This window comes from Podarcis vaucheri (assembly GCF_965113315.1).
Source record: "Podarcis vaucheri genome assembly, chromosome: 12".
Classification (NCBI taxonomy): Eukaryota; Metazoa; Chordata; class Lepidosauria; order Squamata; family Lacertidae; genus Podarcis; species Podarcis vaucheri.
The window spans coordinates 43,790,088-43,809,216 of record NC_138750.1 but is presented as its reverse complement, the minus strand read 5'-3'; the positions used below and the strand labels follow the sequence as shown (position 1 = coordinate 43,809,216).

General features: G+C 42.0%; 2 protein-coding genes across 3 annotated transcripts in view; both read right to left on the bottom strand.

Annotated features, from left to right (window-relative positions):
- Positions 1-3,484: 3,484 nt before the first annotated feature.
- Positions 3,485-19,096, bottom strand: LOC309515680 (phenolphthiocerol synthesis polyketide synthase type I Pks15/1-like). 2 transcript variants are annotated; one of them, XM_082193721.1, is made up of 7 exons: positions 18,136-19,096; positions 17,311-17,464; positions 13,949-14,109; positions 12,224-12,427; positions 11,004-11,185; positions 5,232-10,757; positions 3,485-4,774 (listed from the first exon to the last, which is right to left on the bottom strand). In XM_082193721.1, exons 1-7 carry the CDS (start codon positions 18,188-18,190, stop codon positions 4,772-4,774), a joined length of 6,285 nt encoding a protein of 2,094 aa, XP_082049847.1. In that variant the 5' UTR covers positions 18,191-19,096; the 3' UTR covers positions 3,485-4,771. The 2 variants fall into 2 exon arrangements, with proteins under 2 accessions (XP_082049847.1, XP_082049846.1); XM_082193720.1 differs by lacking the exon at positions 3,485-4,774 and having other exon boundaries at positions 5,006-10,757.
- The window catches only part of LOC309515861 (phenolphthiocerol synthesis polyketide synthase type I Pks15/1-like), a gene marked incomplete at its 3' end in the record, with an annotated part of 14,548 nt that continues 14,309 nt past the window's right edge, over positions 18,891-19,129 (bottom strand). Inside the window, exon 8 of the mRNA XM_082194075.1 lies at positions 18,891-18,950. Within this exon, the coding sequence (XP_082050201.1) occupies positions 18,891-18,950 (60 nt within the window). The remainder of the gene's footprint in view (positions 18,951-19,129) is intronic.

Here is a 19,129-nt window from a genome sequence, read left to right as displayed (position 1 = left end):
ACTCCCAGGAGAGACATGTAGTTCGGGTGCGCTGCAGGCCCTGCGCTGAGTGCCTCCCGACATTTTGTCACCCCCTCGGTGGTGACACCCGGGCCACCCGCACCCCCTTCCTCCGACCCTGCTTGTTCTCCCTCCCTCTCCCTGCCCCACCCTCCTCCCTGCGACTCCCAGCCTATTCATCCATTCTGCCCCACACCCCACAAACATCAATTCATACAAGCACAGAGAAACACACAGGCCACCTCCTTCCCCCCACCCCACCCAGCCACTTTTGTAGATTGGTCTGCTTTCCCTCAAACCAGCTTCCACCTAGTTAAAACGCCATATTCACTTCGCAGTTAAGCTGAGGTGTGCGCATTTGAGACGAACATTGCACATGTGCAAATGACAGCTTCATGATTAGAAGTGGTGAGGGGGAGGGGTTGCAGACATGGGGAGACCAAAGAGGTGATGCGCATTGGATAAAGACATCTCTGTCCTGTCTCTGGTGTGCACAGAAACATGCAACTGTGACTTGAAATGCAGCGGTGGTAGGGCAAACTTTTATGGCTGGGTGGCCATCTGTTATGGATGCTTTAGTTGAGCTTCCGGCATTGCAGGGGGTTGGGCTAGATGACCCTAAGAGCCCTTTCAGCTCTATAATTCTATGAGTCTAAGCCACTAATGTGTACATAGCCTCAGTCTCTTGGAACAGCACAAAGAAGCCTATAGGTTCCATTTCAGTCTCTGCTTGTTGTCAGAATGAATGCTCCCCACATTAAATGGGGGGCGCCCTTTGCATGGTCGTGCACAGCTCCCTGGGCCCTATGTGGCACCACTAGAACAGGCTTGGCTTCGCCTTCCCCAGATGGGATACCTGGAGTTCTCCGCCTACCTCAGCCAGCTGCCCAATCCCGCCTGGGGAGGCGTTGCCAAGGTGATCAGGCCAGGTAGGGGGAGGGAACACCTGCCCACACAATAGAGGGAGGATCTTATCTGGGAACTGTCAGCTGGCTCCAGAGCTTCTCCCACCCTACCCACCCTCAGTTAAGACTTCTTTTGCAGGTTAACCTTTTCTCCACAGGTACGTGGGCGCTGCTACGGCAAGGTCGCTGTTGAAGGGCTGGAAAGGAATTATCCTGCATTGGTGGTATCAGGCCTTGGGCGGAATCCTTTAGTCTACCTTCCCTAAATGGGGGTAGGCGTGTAACGGTGACCCACGGCCCCCTTCTCTTTGCGGCGGTGATCCCAGGGTTCCCCGTTAAAGGGGTTGTTTTGAGGGGAGGCTTTGACTGTACGCCTAGATGTCGTCATTGCTCTCCCCTGCAACGGCGGCGTAACGGGGGTGGGGTTCTCTCTGCTTGAACATATGTTCTTCAGAGCCAGCCCACCCACCCCCACTCACACACTCTGGATAACCCTGATGTTCCCCAGATCCCCGGTGGGGGACTGGGAGGGTTAAACACCCAATGCCTGAGCCAAGGTCTACCGTCATCTGAAACATAATAAAGTTGTGGCCAATTTTAATCCCATAGCACATTGTCTTAAGTCGTTATTCCACACAGGGGCCGCCCAGGGTTTGGGGGACTCCGCCTGTCCACGCAAATCTAAGTGTCAGGTTTGTATACAGGTATTTTCTGTTGGACACAGTGCACCCCCCCCCCTTTCGTTGTTTCTGTTGTTGCATTCACCATTATTAATATGCATTTACTAGCTTTGTATAAAAGTACTTTTCTGAGAACTTGGGACTTTTTGGTTGCATAAGTACCATAAACCTATCAGTTTACAAATAGTACTGACACTTTAAAGTAATTTTTTACTCAGGGTGTCAGTAAATTAAGAAATTAATTAGAGCAATATGTGATGAGATATGGGTTTATAGCAAAAAAAGGAGATAAACAACTTATATCCCCCACTCCACTCTTATAAATCTTCATACAACCACAAAAATTATGCAGCTGCACAGATCTCTCTGGTAATATCAAGAACAGAGTACATAGGCACTGCACATCCTCTGTTGTTTTTATTCAGTGTCTGGGGTGTTTTTATTCAGCATTTAGGGGTGAATTTCTGTGCACATAAAAGTTAACTAATAAGGCCAATGTTCACTAACATATCTCTCCTATGATGCTCAGTGGAACAAAAAATGTCAGTCCTATCCATAGCTGTCAACTTTTCCTTTTTTTGCGGGAAATTCCCTTATTCCAGCGCCATTTCCCGCTGCTTCCTGCTGCTATCCCGGATTGTTAGATATCCCGTAGACTGTCCCCGGGACAGGTGAGGCTGCTGATCCCTTATTTTTGAGGTTGCTGATCCCTTATTTTCAAATCTGAAAGTTGACAGCTATGGTCATATCAGAACAGTCTATCTGTATATTCATATTGTTTACATGTTTTCAAGCCATTTTACTAGAAATGACTGGTTGGCTGGGCCTTAATTAGACATCTACAGGAACATGTCTGGCCTTGATGAAGTCATCTGTGTGCTGTAACTTATGCATGATTTATTGTAACATGCAGCTAAACACATTTTGTGCTGTGTAGAAGAAGAAAAAGAGGAAGAGTGTGAAATATTTTTTGTGCAGTTGTGCACATGAGTGAACCAAAGAGAAATTGCCCCAAACCTGTATCTTGGCATCCAGTGAATTCTTCTTTTATGTACCTATCTTTTCCTTGCCACCAATGATTTCCTCAGCCTTGTAGTCTATTTCTTCCTTTATTTTGCTGATAATTTTCATTTGCCCACCCCTTCCTTTTGTTTACTAAAAGTTTGAGGAGGGGGAACTACTATTGCAGTGGGGGGGGGGTAGTTTAGAATAAGCCCTGCTGCACTCTGTCCTCAGTAAGTAGGCCTTATTCCACCCACATTTGTGGTGTCAGTGACACAATGTGACTTCTTCCATTTCTAGGCTGCCTTTCTCCATTATAACGGAGGACCCAGGGCATGTTACAAACTTGGCAAACCATTATCAAATCCACTGTAATGGAACGGACATACTCACTGTTAAGAGGCTTCAGTGTATGAGCTACCCTCAGGAATGAGTACCCTGACTGAGATGCAGAAGGAGTCCCCACTAGGGCCATGGTCAGCTCCCAAGTCCTGCAGCAAGGATGGGAGCTGGTTCCCACCCTGGCACTGCTGAGCTTCAACTCCCATCAGCTCTGACCATTGACCCTGCTGGCTGGAGCAGATAAGAACTGGAGTCCAGCAATAGCGGAAGAGCTGCAGGTTTCCCATCCCTGTGCGGCACTAAACATAAATTTCTTCCTTGTACACTCACATGTATAAGAATCTATATGTATCAGCTGGGGGAAAAAATATTTTGTAATGCAAGAATTCTTACTAAAGTAATATTAAATATACCTACAAAGAATCTTTAAAACATGCTGAGAGTCTTGTCCCCCTTCAACAAAAATCTGAAATAACACCCCCCTTTTTGTATTAAGAATAAACTTTCCATTTAATCACATAAAAGTACACCTTTATTAACTGATTGAAAACAAGTACATCTTTATTAACTGATTAAAACAATGTAATTTATTTGAACACAAAGAGTAATAATGGTTATTTTTGATGCAAAGTAGTAATAAAGCAAAAAGACTTCGCTGTATAGCATAAAATTATAAAATATGCAAGTACAAAGTAGTAATGAAGGTAAAAACATCTTCCATATTAAAAATCGGGGGGGGGGGGAGAATATGTATTTCACAATTTTAAACATGATATGCAAAGTTAACTAATATGGTACTTAACTAACCTCCAAAGTCTGCAAAATATAAAGCGTAATGTTAATTATACTGCATACAGACCTGGGAATGAAGGCAGCTAATGGCAGTGAGGACTGAACTCCAAATACAGCCCTTTGCTCAGTTCACTTTTTAAAAGACCCAGGAGAGGCAGAAGCAAAGCACTATGTCGTGTCTCCCTTGGAAACTGTGAGATCGCAGTGAAAAATGCTATGTATTGTAATGGTTGTTTGAATTTCCTTGATCAGTTTTCAAAAGGGAGAAGATAAACACACAAAACATACTGTAGTGGAGCAAATGACTTGTAGATAAAAAAAAAAATCAGAAACACATTTTACATTCATTTTAAAATCCTGTGTTTAATGTTCAAACTCAAGCTCAGCCTCTCCACCCTCTCATAAAGGGCAAGTGATCCCCGTAAACCACTTTACTTGTCTTAAGCATGCTAAAACATTAGGAAGGGCAAACCAAGAATGCCCCAAAATGGTTCAGAGTAAGCTGTTTCAGGAGCCTCTGGGCTTATCAACCTTTCCTCTGCTCTTTCCATGCTGTACTTTAAAGCTCCATGTCCCAGCACCCCTTTATTTTTTTGCTGTGGAGCTTTCCCCATGAAAACCTGCATTTTAGCAGTCAATCAGAGCAAACTTCAACCCACTGAAAGCCTGAATTGACATTTGCACCGACTGAGAGCTAAAGAGTGGATTTTTGCAGGGAAAGCTCCAGGGCAAAAACCACACATGCTTGGAGACAAAGCTTTAAAGCACGAACCTGTGTCTGGAAAGAGTGGGGCACAAGGTAAGTATGGATAAGTCCTCACATGAAAAGCTTAACTGTCAGCAGATTTAAATGATTGTGGTGAAATAGCAGCTGGCACTAACTAAGACTATAATTACATCTATTTAGTTAATCCAAATTATGGTTCTTGTTGAGGGTCACTATTAATAGAAAAATTAGATATTTTTTTTAATGACGCAAATAAAATCAACACTAAAGCTAGGAAAAGATATTTCAGGTTACTACTTCACAGTTCATTTTCCCCTCAGGAATCACTTACCGTATATACTCGAGTATAAGCCAACTTTTTCAGCACATATTTTTATGCTGGAAAAGCCCCCCTCGGTTTATACTTGAGTGAGGCAGTAGTGGCGGAGGGACGAGCAGCCCAAAAGGAGCCCTTTCTCGCCGCCAGTCCTGCCGCCGCCGCCGCCCATGTCTCGCAAGGGCAGGCACAGGAGCTGTGCTGTGCCTCTCCCAACCGCGGCTCCTATGCCTAGTTTTTCCATAATAAGATCTTCTTTTCATTTTATAAGGAGGCTCTTGGCAGCGGCGGCGGCGGAGGAACAAGCAGCCAGAAAGCAGCCCTTTCTTCTTCCGCTGCTGCCGCCGCCACCAGGTTTGTGGTGTGGTGAACCGGCTTATACTCAAGTCAATAAGATTTCCCAGTTTTTTGTGCTAAAATTTGGTGCCTCGGCTTATATTCGGGTCAGCTTATACTCGAGTACATACAGTAGGTTCCCCAGGTTCCTTAGAACAGTCTTCTAAAAGCAGTGCTAAACTAAGCACTGTGCTATGAGGATCAAGAATTTTCACAAGTGGTATATCAACCTTTTGTTCTAGACAAATGAGATTGCGCAGAGTCATGGCCAACATGGAATCTATGCCAAGGGACAAAAGGGGTGTATTCGTTGTAATGTCACTTGGATCTGTACTAGTGAGCTGACTCACCAATGATATGATATAGTCTTCAGATTTTAGTGCAGCAAAATCCTTGGACATGGCTTGTTCAAAATGCTCAGCCTGACTGCCAAAATGTTCTATCATAATTGTATGCAGGCGACTTCTGATTGCTGGAATTTGACGATAGTAATGGTTGAGCATTGTTTTGAAGTTCAGCTTCACGACAGCTTGCTGAGGGTGGTTCAGAGTTAAGCTTGTTTTAAGATTCTCATAGATCTCATCCACTTGCAGAATTGATATACCCTTTGATTCCACCAATTTTTGAAGTTGATTTTGACCTTCCAGTAGTCCCAGATTCAAGGCACCCCAGTTGATGGATTGTCCTGACAGTCCACAGTTTCTTCTGAATTGGCAGAAAAGGTCCAGGAAGGAATTGGCGGCAGCATAGTTTGCTTGCAATGAACTTCCAATGAAGGAAGCAACAGATGAATAACATACAAAATAATCAAGAGCCTGTCCCTGAGTGGCGTGGTGCAGATTGATGGCACCAGCAACCTTCGGGCTTAAAACTTTCTCAAAGCTAGAGAGCGTCATATTTTCAATGCGCCCATCATGCAAAACCACAGCACTGTGGAAAACACCTTTGATTGGACACTTTGGAAAGATTTTGCTGATTGAACTGATTGCTTTCTCAACCTCAGGCCAAAAAGTCACATTGCACTGCAGACTGATGACCTTGCTCCACTTGTTCTGAATCTGCAAATCACTTATTTCCTTCTGCTTTTCAATGCTGGGCTTTCTCCTTGAAAGGATCACGATGCATCCTCCTCCATTTTGAGCAATAAATCTAACAGTTTCATAGCCAAGCCCAGTGAGTCCTCCTGTGACTATGTAAACAGCATTCTGCTTAAACATCTTCCGCTTTGCTTCACACACTGGTATGTCAGAAATACACCTGTTCTGCCCATTGCTTTTCAGCACAGCAAATGAGACAGCCTTACAGGTAAAGTAGGATGTTATTGTGTCTATGCTCTCACTGTTTTCTGTCGGCTGAAAAACGGAACAAGGCAAGTCCTTGAATTGCCTGCGTTGCATTGATTTCAACCAGTCACTGAAAGGCTTGTGGGAATGTTTCAGCGATGATTTCTGAAAAATGGTTGCAAGACTGAGAATATGAATTTGAAAGTTTTCATGACCGCTTCCAATTAGAGATCGCAAGTGTTCAGAATGGTGGTTGCCATCGATTACCACAACATCCTCAAGATGTGAAAGACGGGCTAAGACGTCTTTGGGTAATCTTTCTAGGAAGGGCAGAAAGACAAGGGCGTTGCATTGAGCTACTCTTTTTTCCAGGTTGCTGTCAAGTGCTGTACATAAGGTGTTCCAGCCCTGTTCCTGAGCTGACAAAGCAAGCACTTTACACAAAACCGACTGTGGTTCATCAGAAATAATGCCTAAAAATCTATTCCGTTTCATCTTTGGTAACATCTGGTGCAAAATTTCCCATCCTATCCTGAAGAAGGAGACACAGGGTACAATTTGAAAACATGGAAATTTCTGGGTTTTGAAACACACTGCTTCTGGAATCCTGATTCTTGAAGATGCAGCCACTGGGTAGCATGAAACAATATGATCTCCCACTTTGATCTTTTTTACATCACTGCCTGTTGCAACCACCGTCCCACTGTAGTCCAGAGCCAAGAACCTGTATTTATCAATGGTCTGTGAATTCCAGTATAATGTGTTTCCAAAGTTACAGCTGGAAACACTAACAGGATAATAGTCTTCAGAATGGATACTTATTTTCTCAACTTGCACTTCAACATTGTGATTATCAAGAGAAATCTCAATGTGGTCAGCTGGCTCGGCAAATAGATTTCTTACTTCATGAGGCTCAGAAGTGTAAAAAGTTGACAGCTCAGATTCTTGAAGAGACTGAAAAGGCTCATTATAGGACCAGTCATCAACCTGTGTACATCTAATTTCAGAAGTGTAAATTCTCCCCTGATTAATCCAGACTTCAGCATATTTATCTGCTTCATATTCTACTAAAACATCTGCTAAAACTGCTATGTCCATTGTACTTGTTGAAACGATATCAATAATCTGAAATGTGATTTCAGTAACTTCAAGAATGCAGGATCTTACCATCCCATACAAGGCCAAGCCAGGGTTAATGTGGTCTACAGTCCTGCCTGTTGCTCTATATGTAATTATCTTGATGGAACCATGACTGTTCTTCTCTCTCAATGCAACGACAAGTTGCCGGAAAGCTTCACAACATTTGGATAAGCTTGCAACAACACTCTCAGGATTTTCTCCATTTGATCTTTGAATTCCCCACATAAACAAAACATCACTGTAGTCATGTACCTCTAGCCTAATTTTGTCCTGAGCAGCTGAATTTGCGCTTCCTGACACCAGTAATTGCTCCCAGTCTTCATACATCAAAAACCTAGAATCTTTATGTAAATATTTTTTGAGCTGTTGAGAAACTCCAATTTTGTCAGCAAACACTGCAGCTCTGGGTGCATCTCCTGAGGTTTGGATAATCCGAGAAGGGGTTACCTCTTTCCACTGATTTTCAAAAAGGAAAGCATCATCACTATTGGACGCTCTCTTCAGAAGAGTGATCCCAACACGTTTAATCTCAACCAAAACAGAGCCTTGTTTATCTGTGAAGCATCCACAAAATTCTAAATAGTTCTCAGTAGACTTACTTGTTTTCAGATATATCATCATTTCCTCTTCCAAAGGTCGGACAATTACAAGGCTGCCTATGTTGGAAGGAAACCCTGTACAGTTGTTCCTGGTTTTTGTGGTCATCACACCAGTCATTTGCAGAAAGCAGTCTAATATCACTGGATGAATAAAATGCTTGTGCAGTTCTTCCCTGGTTTGCTTGTTCACCTTAAGGATGGTTATGGCTTCCTTCAGCTCTTCAAAATAAAACACATCACTCAGCTGCTTGAATACTGAACCATACTGAAATCCGAAACGAGATAATGCTTCGTATATTTCATCCTTTCTGACCATTGATTTACAACGCTGAAAAACATGTCTATATGAAATGTTATTTTCTTCAAGAAAGGTTTCTTGGTTCCATGTGATCTGTCCAGATACATATACTGCACCAGATGAGGACAGTATTTTGAAATCTTTTTTTTCCTTTTGTGATACTACTGTTAGCTTCAAATCATGAGAATTTTCACTTAAAACACAAGGTGATTCAAACTTCATGCTCATCTGACACAAACTTAAGGGCTCCTTTCTTCCTGAGCTAGCCATCACAGCTGACAAAGCAAGTTCAACAAAAAAGGCACCAGGAACCAGAGCAACACCATTGAGCTTGTGCTCGTACAAATAGGGAGTCGCTGTCTGAGATATGGAATGCTTGAATTCTGAACTGCCGTTGCTGACATTATGAATTGACAGGTGGTTTGCGTTCAGCTTGGTTTGAGTTGGCTGCTGGAGCCTGTTTAAAAATGACATGAGCTTCTTATGATCAAATTGATACCTGGGGTAGGCTGCAGGTACACCCTGATATCCTGCATAGATGTGCTCCCAATCTGGATTGACTCCCAATTCAAAAAGGCCTTTAACAAGTGTGAGAAGTGTCATATATTCTTTGTCAAGGTGCAAGGAAGGAAAAACTTTAGCTTGTGTCCCTAATGCTTCAATTATATATCTTTTCAGTGCACGCTGGGGACCAATTTCCACAAATACAGGATCATCTCTGCTTTTTGCTGCAGTTGTTATAGCCTCTGCAAAAAAAACAGGATCCCGAACCTGTCTGGCCCAGTAGGTGCCTGTAACAAAATCACCATCTGAAAAGGCCTTCCCTGTTGCTGTCGAAATTAGGTCAATCTCTGGCTTCCCTTTCTTTAATTCTGATAGATTGTCTGCTATCTCAGTTAGTACTGGATCCATCATTTGGCTGTGATATGCAGCTGGCACATTTAAAACATGAAGAAATATGTTTCTTTTACTGAAGTGCTCAGCCAGATCTTTCTGAATGGCATGGATAGACGTTTCATCTCCTGATAAGGTGCAAGACAAAGGACTGTTAAATGCTGCAACACAGACTTTCCCGGAATATGCTCCAATGGCTGCTGACACTTCTGCAACGGGAATGTTGCCAACCACCAGCATTCTGCCTCCAGTGACTTTAGCCTGTAGCCTGCTTCTGTGGTAGATGACTTTGACAGCATCTTCCAGGGAAATCAAGCCAGCACAATGGGCAGCAGCTACTTCGCCAACTGAATGGCCAACAGCAGCAATTGGCTTAATGCCCCAGTGTTGCAGGAGTGTAACCAAGGCCACCTGCAGTGTAAAGAGTAAGGGCTGGGCAACTTCAGGCCTGGAGAAATCTTTGTATTCATTTTCTTTTGATTTTAGGATTCCTGTGGGAAGATGTTCTAGAAACAGCCTTTCTATTTCTTTGCATTTGTCTCTAAACACTGGCTCAGACCTTAGCAATATCTCAGGTATCCCTTTCAGATCCAGACCGTTACCAGAGAATACAAAAATTAATTGTGGTGGTTTCTTCAGCGGAGCTGTTTCCAGTTCAGCCACAGGGGAAAGCTGTTGCTCTAGTTTCTGTAGTGAAGATGCCACAAATGCTTTTCTGTACTTGTAGTTTATATGGCTTCTTCTACAAGCAGATGTGTAGGCCAGATTTGGGAGTGTCGCTGAGTCACTTGTATTAAGGTACCTAGCTGTGTCTTCTATCGCTCGTTTGAGAGAATTTCCTGAAGCTGCCGAAATGACAAATAATTCGACAGGCCTTCGGACTGGAGAAATAACCTGGGTTTGTTTAAACTGTCTGACAACCACATGGGCATTGGTGCCCCCAAATCCAAAACAGTTGATCCCAGCAACTCTGCCGTATTCACCAGGCTCCTCCCACTTCTCCACTGTTGTTGGGATGGAGAGATTCAGTTTCCCTGTATTTATGCTGCTGGTGCTCTCTGAAAAGTGCAAGGATGGGACTATCTTCCCATGGTGCATCATGAGAAGAACTTTGATTAAGCCTGCTGCCCCAGCAGCCGACTCTGTGTGCCCAATGTTCCCTTTAACGGAGCCAATCTGGAGAGGGGGCAGATTAGGAGACCTCTTTTGACCAATGACATTACCTAAGCTCTCTGCCTCAACAGGATCTCCTGCAGGTGTCCCTGTGCCATGTGCTTCAATATATTGCACAACAGATGGATCAACACGCTCTGGGTAGATGCTGAGCAGCAACTTCTCCTGTTCCTCCTGAGATGGTCTGGTGATTGGTGTGACGGATCTTCCATTCTGGTTGACTGCACTCACGCTGATGACACCCCATATTTTGCTGAAGTCTTCCTGCGCCTATTTTAAAGAAGATGAAAAGAGATAAAGCTTCTTAAAGTTGTGAAACATAGGGATGGCAAACACAGCCAGTGCAATATAACTCAGTTAACATTTTATGATATGCTCTCTCTCTTATAACAAAGATTATGAGACATGGTGAGCATTCTACCAGCTATGACTATTTTATAAATAGAATTAGACATAATTCCTAGGTTTAATGAATTAAGAGTCAGGAGTTTGTGAATCCCGTGTCTATACTCATACCTTCTTTAACGATTTCAGCAAAATAACTCCACAACCTTCTCCCCTTCCATAGCCATCGGCCTTTATAGAAAATGGTTTGCTGACTCCTTCAGGGGATAGCATCTTTGCCTTACTAAGAGCGACGAAGACCTGTGGTTCCATTATGCAGCTCACTCCTCCACAAAGAGCAGCTTCACAGTCTCCTGTAGGGTAAAATAATGAATGCATTTCTGTTCAGCATAAGGCTCAGTATTTAGTCTTCTGAAAAGATTACATCGGTATATACAAACATACACATTTACCTGCCCCTCCAAGCTTAAGGGCATTCCGTTAAAGGAATCCAGGGGTGTGAATCTTGTCCGAAGCCTGGGGCAGGGCCAGGGCCATGCCACGACCCCATCAGGAACCCTGGGTTACCTCGAGTTGGTTTGCATGGACGGGGTTCCCCCTATCCGTTGTTGACCCTTACTGGACTCCCTGTGTGACGAGCAGGAGTCAGATGTAGTCGGGTCAATCCAATGCCTAAGCCAATAAAGCTCACATTCTGTAACCAATAAAGCTGTGGCCTAAATTTGCCCAATAACATTTAACCTAATACCTGTGCCCTTGTGTCTTATTCATCAATGAAGGGGTGGTTTCGGGGTCTCAACACGCAACAGTAAGTCTCTCATTGTTTGTTAGGGGAAATCTGTTGTTCTCTTTAAAATGTTCTAGTGTGAGTAAAGCAAATGTCTACATCTTGTCACTAAATTAATATAAAATTATTTTCCTAACTTACGGTTAGCTACATCATTCCTATAAGCTCTTTTCTCTCTCACTTCCATTCAGTGCTTGCCTACTGGAGTTTATGGTCTGTGAGGCAACATACCTAAATTACAAAATGCACCCTGTGTGACATGACATAATATAACTGGTCCGCAATGAGCATAGTATAAGGAAGACCAAGATAAATCCCAGAATTATACTTTGAAATATGTCAGTCTTATTTGTGAGTGCCTGTGGCCTTCAGAAGGCTGGGGGTTTTCTGGGGGGGGGGGAAGGCTTTCACAACATACAAACTTCAGACCTTTCCAGAAACATATTCCAATATTTTACTGTGCCTTGCAACTGATGCTGCTAAATAGGGAATAAGAGGCAATATAAGAGGCAATATCGCGTGCAGTGGGGACTTGTTTGCCACTTTGAGGTCCTTAGAGGAAAGGAAGAATATGAACGAGTGGAAAACTATTAGATCTCATTACCTTGTTTAATTGCATGCAAAGCAAAGTGCAAAGCATAAGAAAATGAGGAGCAAGCCGTGTCAATGGCAACCGATGGCCCAGTCAGATTAAATGTATATGAAATCCGGTTAGCAGCTATGCTCATTGCTGTCCCGGTGCCATCGTAGTGGCTTGCTTCAGTGGGGGTTCTGCCACTCATTAGCCTGTAGTCTTGATTCATCATACCTGTGAATACCAAAGATGTACTGTGTTACCAGCATAGTACATTGAGAGTACAGTATTCATTCTGAACAACTTGATTGCATTTATTGCTCTAGATCTGCCACACACAACATGCTTCAATCTACACAACAAGATTAGGCTTTTCATTGAGTCATCTTCGTAAGGGAATGCTATGCAGCTATTCAGGTTTGTGAGTACTGATCAGCTAAGTGGATAGACTTTGAGTTGTGAGACTAGGGTTAAAAATAACAAATCCACCATAAATTGCATTTCCTAGCTCTCTGCTAATCTCTCCGCAGGTCTCCAGTATATAAAATCTGAATGCAGTTCACCTACCTAACAGGGTTGCTGTACAAATGATCATGTTTTACAAGAATGTTTTACATACATCACTAATAATATGAAAACCGTATTATTCCTCAAATTTGAACTGAATATTGGAAATACTGCATAAATGTTGCTTTATAGCATAGTATTATTTATGTGTTTTATTTACTATAAAATCCATATTTACATGTTCTATTCAAAGCAGCTGATAGTCACAGAAGTTCTTTTAATGATCATAAAGTCCAACAGCTCTCTTAATACACTAGACTTTATTTTTTAAAACTGCAAATCATGTAACTGATTAATCACCATCAACAGTGCTGTTCATGTAACCAATAGTTACATGTTTGTTTCTTGAGTTATATCAGTTTAAACTTTCTTTAGCTTGTAATGCTCTTAAGCACGGTTATATTTACTGTCTAGACAACTTCACATTTTCTTCAAAAATATTGTGTAGTCAGCAATAGATACTCTCAATTGTCTTTAACAGTGGCTGAATTACATTAGCATGTGTTACCTGTTGACATCAATTAAAGTTCATTTGTTCAATAAATATAGGTATGTTGAACCCATTTTTCAAATGTTCTGATGTATATTTGGGAGCTATTTCACCATTACCAATCACTTTTTTGGGGTTTTTAAGTGATCTGCAAATGAACCTTAAGTGTTCATAAGACTTCATTAACACACCACCACAATAGGAAAATTCTATTCATAACTGAGTAGGATCTAAGCTAATGGGATTTACTCCCAAGTAAGTACGTGGACGTGGGTGGTGCTGTGGTCTAAACCACTGAGCCTAGGGTTGGGGGTTCGAATCCCCGTGACGGGGTGAGCTCCCATTGCTCAGTCCCTGCTCCTGCCAACCTAGCAGTTTGAAAGCACGTCAAAGTGCAAGTAGATAAATAGGTAACACTCCGGCGGGAAGGTAAACGGCATTTCCGTGCGCTGCTCTGGTTTCGCCAGAAGTGGCTTAGTCATGCTAGCCACCTGACCCAGAAAAACTGTCTGCAGATATGAGCGCTGCGCCCCCAGAGTCGTTCGCGACTGGACTTAACTGCCATGGGTCCTTTACCTTTACCTTTTTAAGTGTGTATAGGATTGCAACCTAAGAGAATTATGTAGACCAGCCCTATATGTTCCAGTCTATGCTCCTAAATTAGTGCAACTGTTTTAAGCTTCAAATTATCATCTCACCAACAAAAACCCCTGTTTTTGAACCACTTATGTTTTCTCTAGGGACTCCTGCATCTTCCAGTGCTCTATATGTGCATTCCAGGAGTAATTTCTGCTGGGGATCCATACGCTCAGCTTCCACATCATTAATTCCAAAAAGTCTGTTGTCAAATGCATTAAACCTACAAAACAGAAGTCAGATAATAACATTGTAAGTAGGAGAAAATAATATGCAACCAACTCATGGCACATTCATTAATATGACAATCAAATATTTTGACTTCTAGAAAATTATTTCCATTAATCATTTTTAAATAAAAGGCTTTAATAATTTGGTCATTTGTTCTTGGGGAAGGTAGAATGAAAATAGAAGAATATTTAGAGCCACTACTTAACAGTGGCTTAGGATAGTGGACACAAATATTTGTAGAATTGGATCCAAAGTACCATGAGTAGAGGGAGAAAATGTAGGGGTGCTGTTCTGAACCTTTATACTAGCAAAAGGCTATATTAAACACATGGTAAATAAAGATACAAGCTTTAGAATACAGAGGGGCACTCAAAGGTTTTGAGAAGCGCTAGTGCAAAGTCTTGTGCAAGAGTTCTTGCAAATGAAAGGACTTATTTAGAGTTAGGACTACTCTCTTTTGTTGAATCAGAAACAGGCCTTCCACAAAAGGAAGAGGCTTTCTTCTAGATTTTGGATCCTAGTCATAACGTTGCACATGCCTGAATATTTCAGATTCCACACTAGTTTCAGCTCTTATCAAAACACTGTATAAAATGAAATTCAAATAAACAGATGGCAGGAAAGCCCATATATCCCTGGCAGCCAGCCTGGGAATTCCCCAATAGCCGACCACCTTGCTCAGGCGTTGCTCCCCAGGGATAGGAGCTTGCTGTGGCTGGCTTCCAAGCCACCCACCCTATGACTGGTTAAGCAGCCATTAGGATCAAGGCCTATCTAGTCCAGCATCCTATTTGCAATATTGGGCAGACAGATGTTTCTGAAAAGCTTTTGAGCAGGGTAGGAAGGCAAAAGTCCTCTTCTGCTACCTCACAAGTGGTATTCAGGTGTTCACTGCTTATAAGCAGTTATTTTCAAAATTGGATGATAACTTATGGACATTGTTTTATAAATTGAACTCTCTCAAGTGGGGAGAAAGCAGAGGAAGGCGGGCCCAAAAAGGAACCATAGAGGAGTTGTGCCAAAGTTTTGGCCTTGTATAATTTTAGAGCTGTGGGGACCAAGAAGCCCCCTTGTGCTCTGAAGAATTTAAGGATACCATTTGCGGTTTTTTCCGCTGAACTCCCGATGGAGGTTATGTGTAGTTTGTTGGTTCCTGAGGCCTGTACCACCATTCCTAGATACTTGTAGTTTGTGGCTTGTTCTAGTTTATGGCCTTGGCGTTCCCAGCTTCTAAGCTTTGGTTTTTCCCCAAAAGCGAGTATCTTGGTCTTTTGATAGTTGTTTTTGAGACATTCAGTTTCACAGTATGTTGCGAGCTTTCTTAGTGCTCTTTTGAGTCCAATGGAGGTTCTAGATAGAATTACCGCATCATCGGCATATAGCAGGACCGAAATATGCCGATTTGCAATCTTCGGCGGGTGGAGTTCTGAGTCATTGAGTGCAGATACTAAGTTATTTAGATAGAAATTATAAAAAATAGTAGAGGGGCCAATAGGCACCCTTGCCTGACTCCTTTTGAAGGAAAGTGAGGACAGGTGACCTCACCTAGGCCCGAAGTCACCCCCCACCAAAGCAGGCTCAAAGCTTCTCAAAACTTTTCAAAATCATTTTCTCAGCAGCTAAGCATCAGAAACATTCCGCTCTGCTGTAACAAAGGTAGAGAACAGTCCATTGTTTCTCAGGCCTTTCTCATGTCTTCTGGCCTTGCTAAAGAACCACATTGCAACTTACTTTCTGTCCGGGAACCATGCCAGAACAAGAGATTGAAACATATCTGAACATGCTGAAAACCCCTTGGCTTCTCACCCCCCCTTTTCCTGGGAAGGGTGCCAAGAGTCCACAATAGTCCCAAAACAGCTTTCTGTTCATGCTCAGAGGAACTCCTGAGGGAGGAGAAAGGGGGAGGGAACTGGAAAGGGCTATATATGCTTGTGTACATGATTGTGAACTCATGCATGCTTTTTGTGACTTATCACACTTGCTCCTTCTACCAGTTCATGGATGGTAGAAATAAAAGCCTTTTCTCCGAAACTATTCCTTGAGTGTCTGTTGACTCCCACTTCCCTTTCCCAGGCGCAATATTTTTCCCACCCGAGGGCAAAGCCTCATAAGGCTACACTTTGAAGGTATTAATAGGGTCTGTTAGATGTCCTAGGTGGCTGCACCTGACTCTAAGAGCTGTGTTTGTGTGTTGGTTCTGGAGACTGTATCAAATGCTGCTTTTAGGTCGTGTTTAATCCAAATGTTTTATCCTATGCCTGTTTCCTTGTCCTCATTTGCTCTAACAATTATTGGTTAAAAAATCCTAACTGCTATTTTATCTATATGCTTTTTTAATTCTGGTCTGAGACCGTAATAAAGTTCATTCATTCATTCATTGTTTTATATATAAAACAAGTAGATGCAGCAAAACAAGTTGATAGCCCAGTTCAAATAGACACTTTAATTGCCAAAAAATGAGATAAAATGGGATTTGTCATATGGTTAAGGGAAATACAATAAAAACCTCCATGAGTAAACAGGTTATATAAAAAATATTCTGGTTAAGATGTTCAAGAAACAACTGCACATCTATTAAAATACAAACTGAAACAGTTTAAATTTGTGGATTAAAAACAAAACAAAAAACTCATAGCTGTTCCATTTAGTTATCCTGAGTAATAGTCATTGATGGACAAATTTCTATGATCCAATTCTTTTTCAAAGCTACTTTTAAGCCAGTGTCCACCATCTCACCCACCCACATGCTGTAGCCACAGATTCTGAAAATAATTTACACACTGTGTAATTAAGATTAAGAAACAATTTGCAGTAAATTCTATTTCCAAATAAACTGACTTAAATAGTTATGTAGTTCAGGCTGCAATCCTATACCCAGTTAACCTGGGAGCAAAGCCCATTGAACTCATCTGGAATTGTACCGTCTATGGGACAATCATATTAAGCTAAAACAAACTGCTTCAAGCCTGTAGCTCCAAAACCATTTTTGCTTACTATGAAAAAATGACTGGCATCACACGTAGAAAAGTGTCTTTGAAATGTATTATCTATTTTCCTTAACATACACCAAATGTGTACGTTTAGGCAAATTACTTTACAATAAAAAATATTAAAAACAGTTTAGTGTTCTGTTTCCTTGGAGCTGATTCACAGTTTATTTTCCACCATCGTGTGATTAAGCATTAACACTTACTCTTTGGTAAAAGCGGCATGTCTTGTGCTTGTCTTTCCTGGTTTGTGACTGTCTGGATCATACCAGCTTTTGGTTTCAAATCTTTCCGGAGGTATTTCTACAACACAGTTTCTGCCTTCTACTAGAACTCGCCAGAAATTATCAATTCCTTCACCTGTTGAAAATATATTATTTTAGATAGCTGGAATTTACTTCCCAATAGTTTATTTATTAAAATAGAAACTTAAATTATTTTGGTGTGATTCGTTTGACAGAAACTACAATGGAACACCGGTTGTCAAACGTAATCCGTTCTGGAAGAGCCGTTCGACTTCTGAGGCGCATTCGAAAACGGAAGCATTCACTTCCCGGTTTTTGGCATTCGGCTTCCAAATCGTTTGTCTTCCGAGATGCTCAAAAACCAAAGTTCCATTGTATAAGACAATTAAAAAATTCTGAGTAAATAACTCAACATGATAGCTCAGCCAGTAGAGCATCAGACTCTTAATCTTAGGGTCATGGCTTTGAGCCCCATGTTTGGCAAAATGATTCCTGCGTTGCAGGGGGTTAAACTAGATGACCCTCTTGGCCCCTTCCAGTTCTGATATTATGATTCTATATTATTTTATCATAGAACTGTATATCAGAAGTGTGCATCCATGATTCAGCCTTCCCACGTGAGCCGATACAGATTATGATCATTAAAAAGCTGCTATATGAATGCTGCTGTATCATTGCACTAGAAGTATAATCACATTCCCTGTTAGTTCTAATATAAAGATCTCTGGTAGCACCCACTACACATTGACTTATATTTAATATGTAATTTAAAGGGGCAGTGCTCACCTCCAGGAAAATTGCATCCGATCCCCACAATGGCAATTTCATCCTCAGTGTCCATCAGTTTTTTTACTTTTATTCTGAAAAGTATAAAATAATTAGTTCAATGAATCCACATCTAAAATTAAAATATGTTTCCCCAACAGGGTGAGCGCGGCATTGCAGGGGTTGGACTAGATGACCCTTGGGGTCCCTTCCAACTCTACAATGATACGATTCTATTTTTTCTGTGTGGTCATTTGGAGATAATCCTTAGGGAACATAATGTCAATGACCATTCATTAATGGCAAGCACCAGCCAGAAAGTGGACATTTAGATGGAGCCAATATATTCTAGTTACCACTGGGGGCCAAAGTAGACATGATGTTAAATACATCTTCATCTGTCCCATCTCCCCTTTTTAAATAACAGCTGGGAGTAGGGGCTCCTTAATTATTTCCTAGTGCAGTCCCCCCCCCCCCCCGTAAGAGAGCACAAGGGAGAAGCTATAACTGAGTGGTAATAGCACATATGCCTTCCATGCAAAAAGTCCCTGCTTCAAGCATCAGCATCTCAGGCCAAAACCATCAGATGGTGATGGGAAAGACTGAGGAGTGCCGGCAAACATAACATATAACAAGACAGGGAATATGCACTCATTCACACATCCATACTCACTGGCTCTTCACTGAATTGATTAGGTTCAGTAAAAGCTATGGGTGACCAGACAGTGGGAATCCCATCTGCGTCTGATACACAGACTGATCTGAAAAGTCTCGTCTTATATAGTCTTCTTGGTGTTCATCTGAATCTTGGCATTTCTCCCTTTCTTTGGCATGTTCTTGGCATATCACAACACTCATTGTTCGGAACTTATATTGAGTAGCTTTTGGCATGTTACAACACTCATTGTTTGTAACTAGTGTAGTATAGCCAGTCTTTACACTTCTTTGCGTGTTCTGTTCACTTGGCCAGAACATGCACATACCATTAGCTTTTTGATCAACACAGTTCATTATT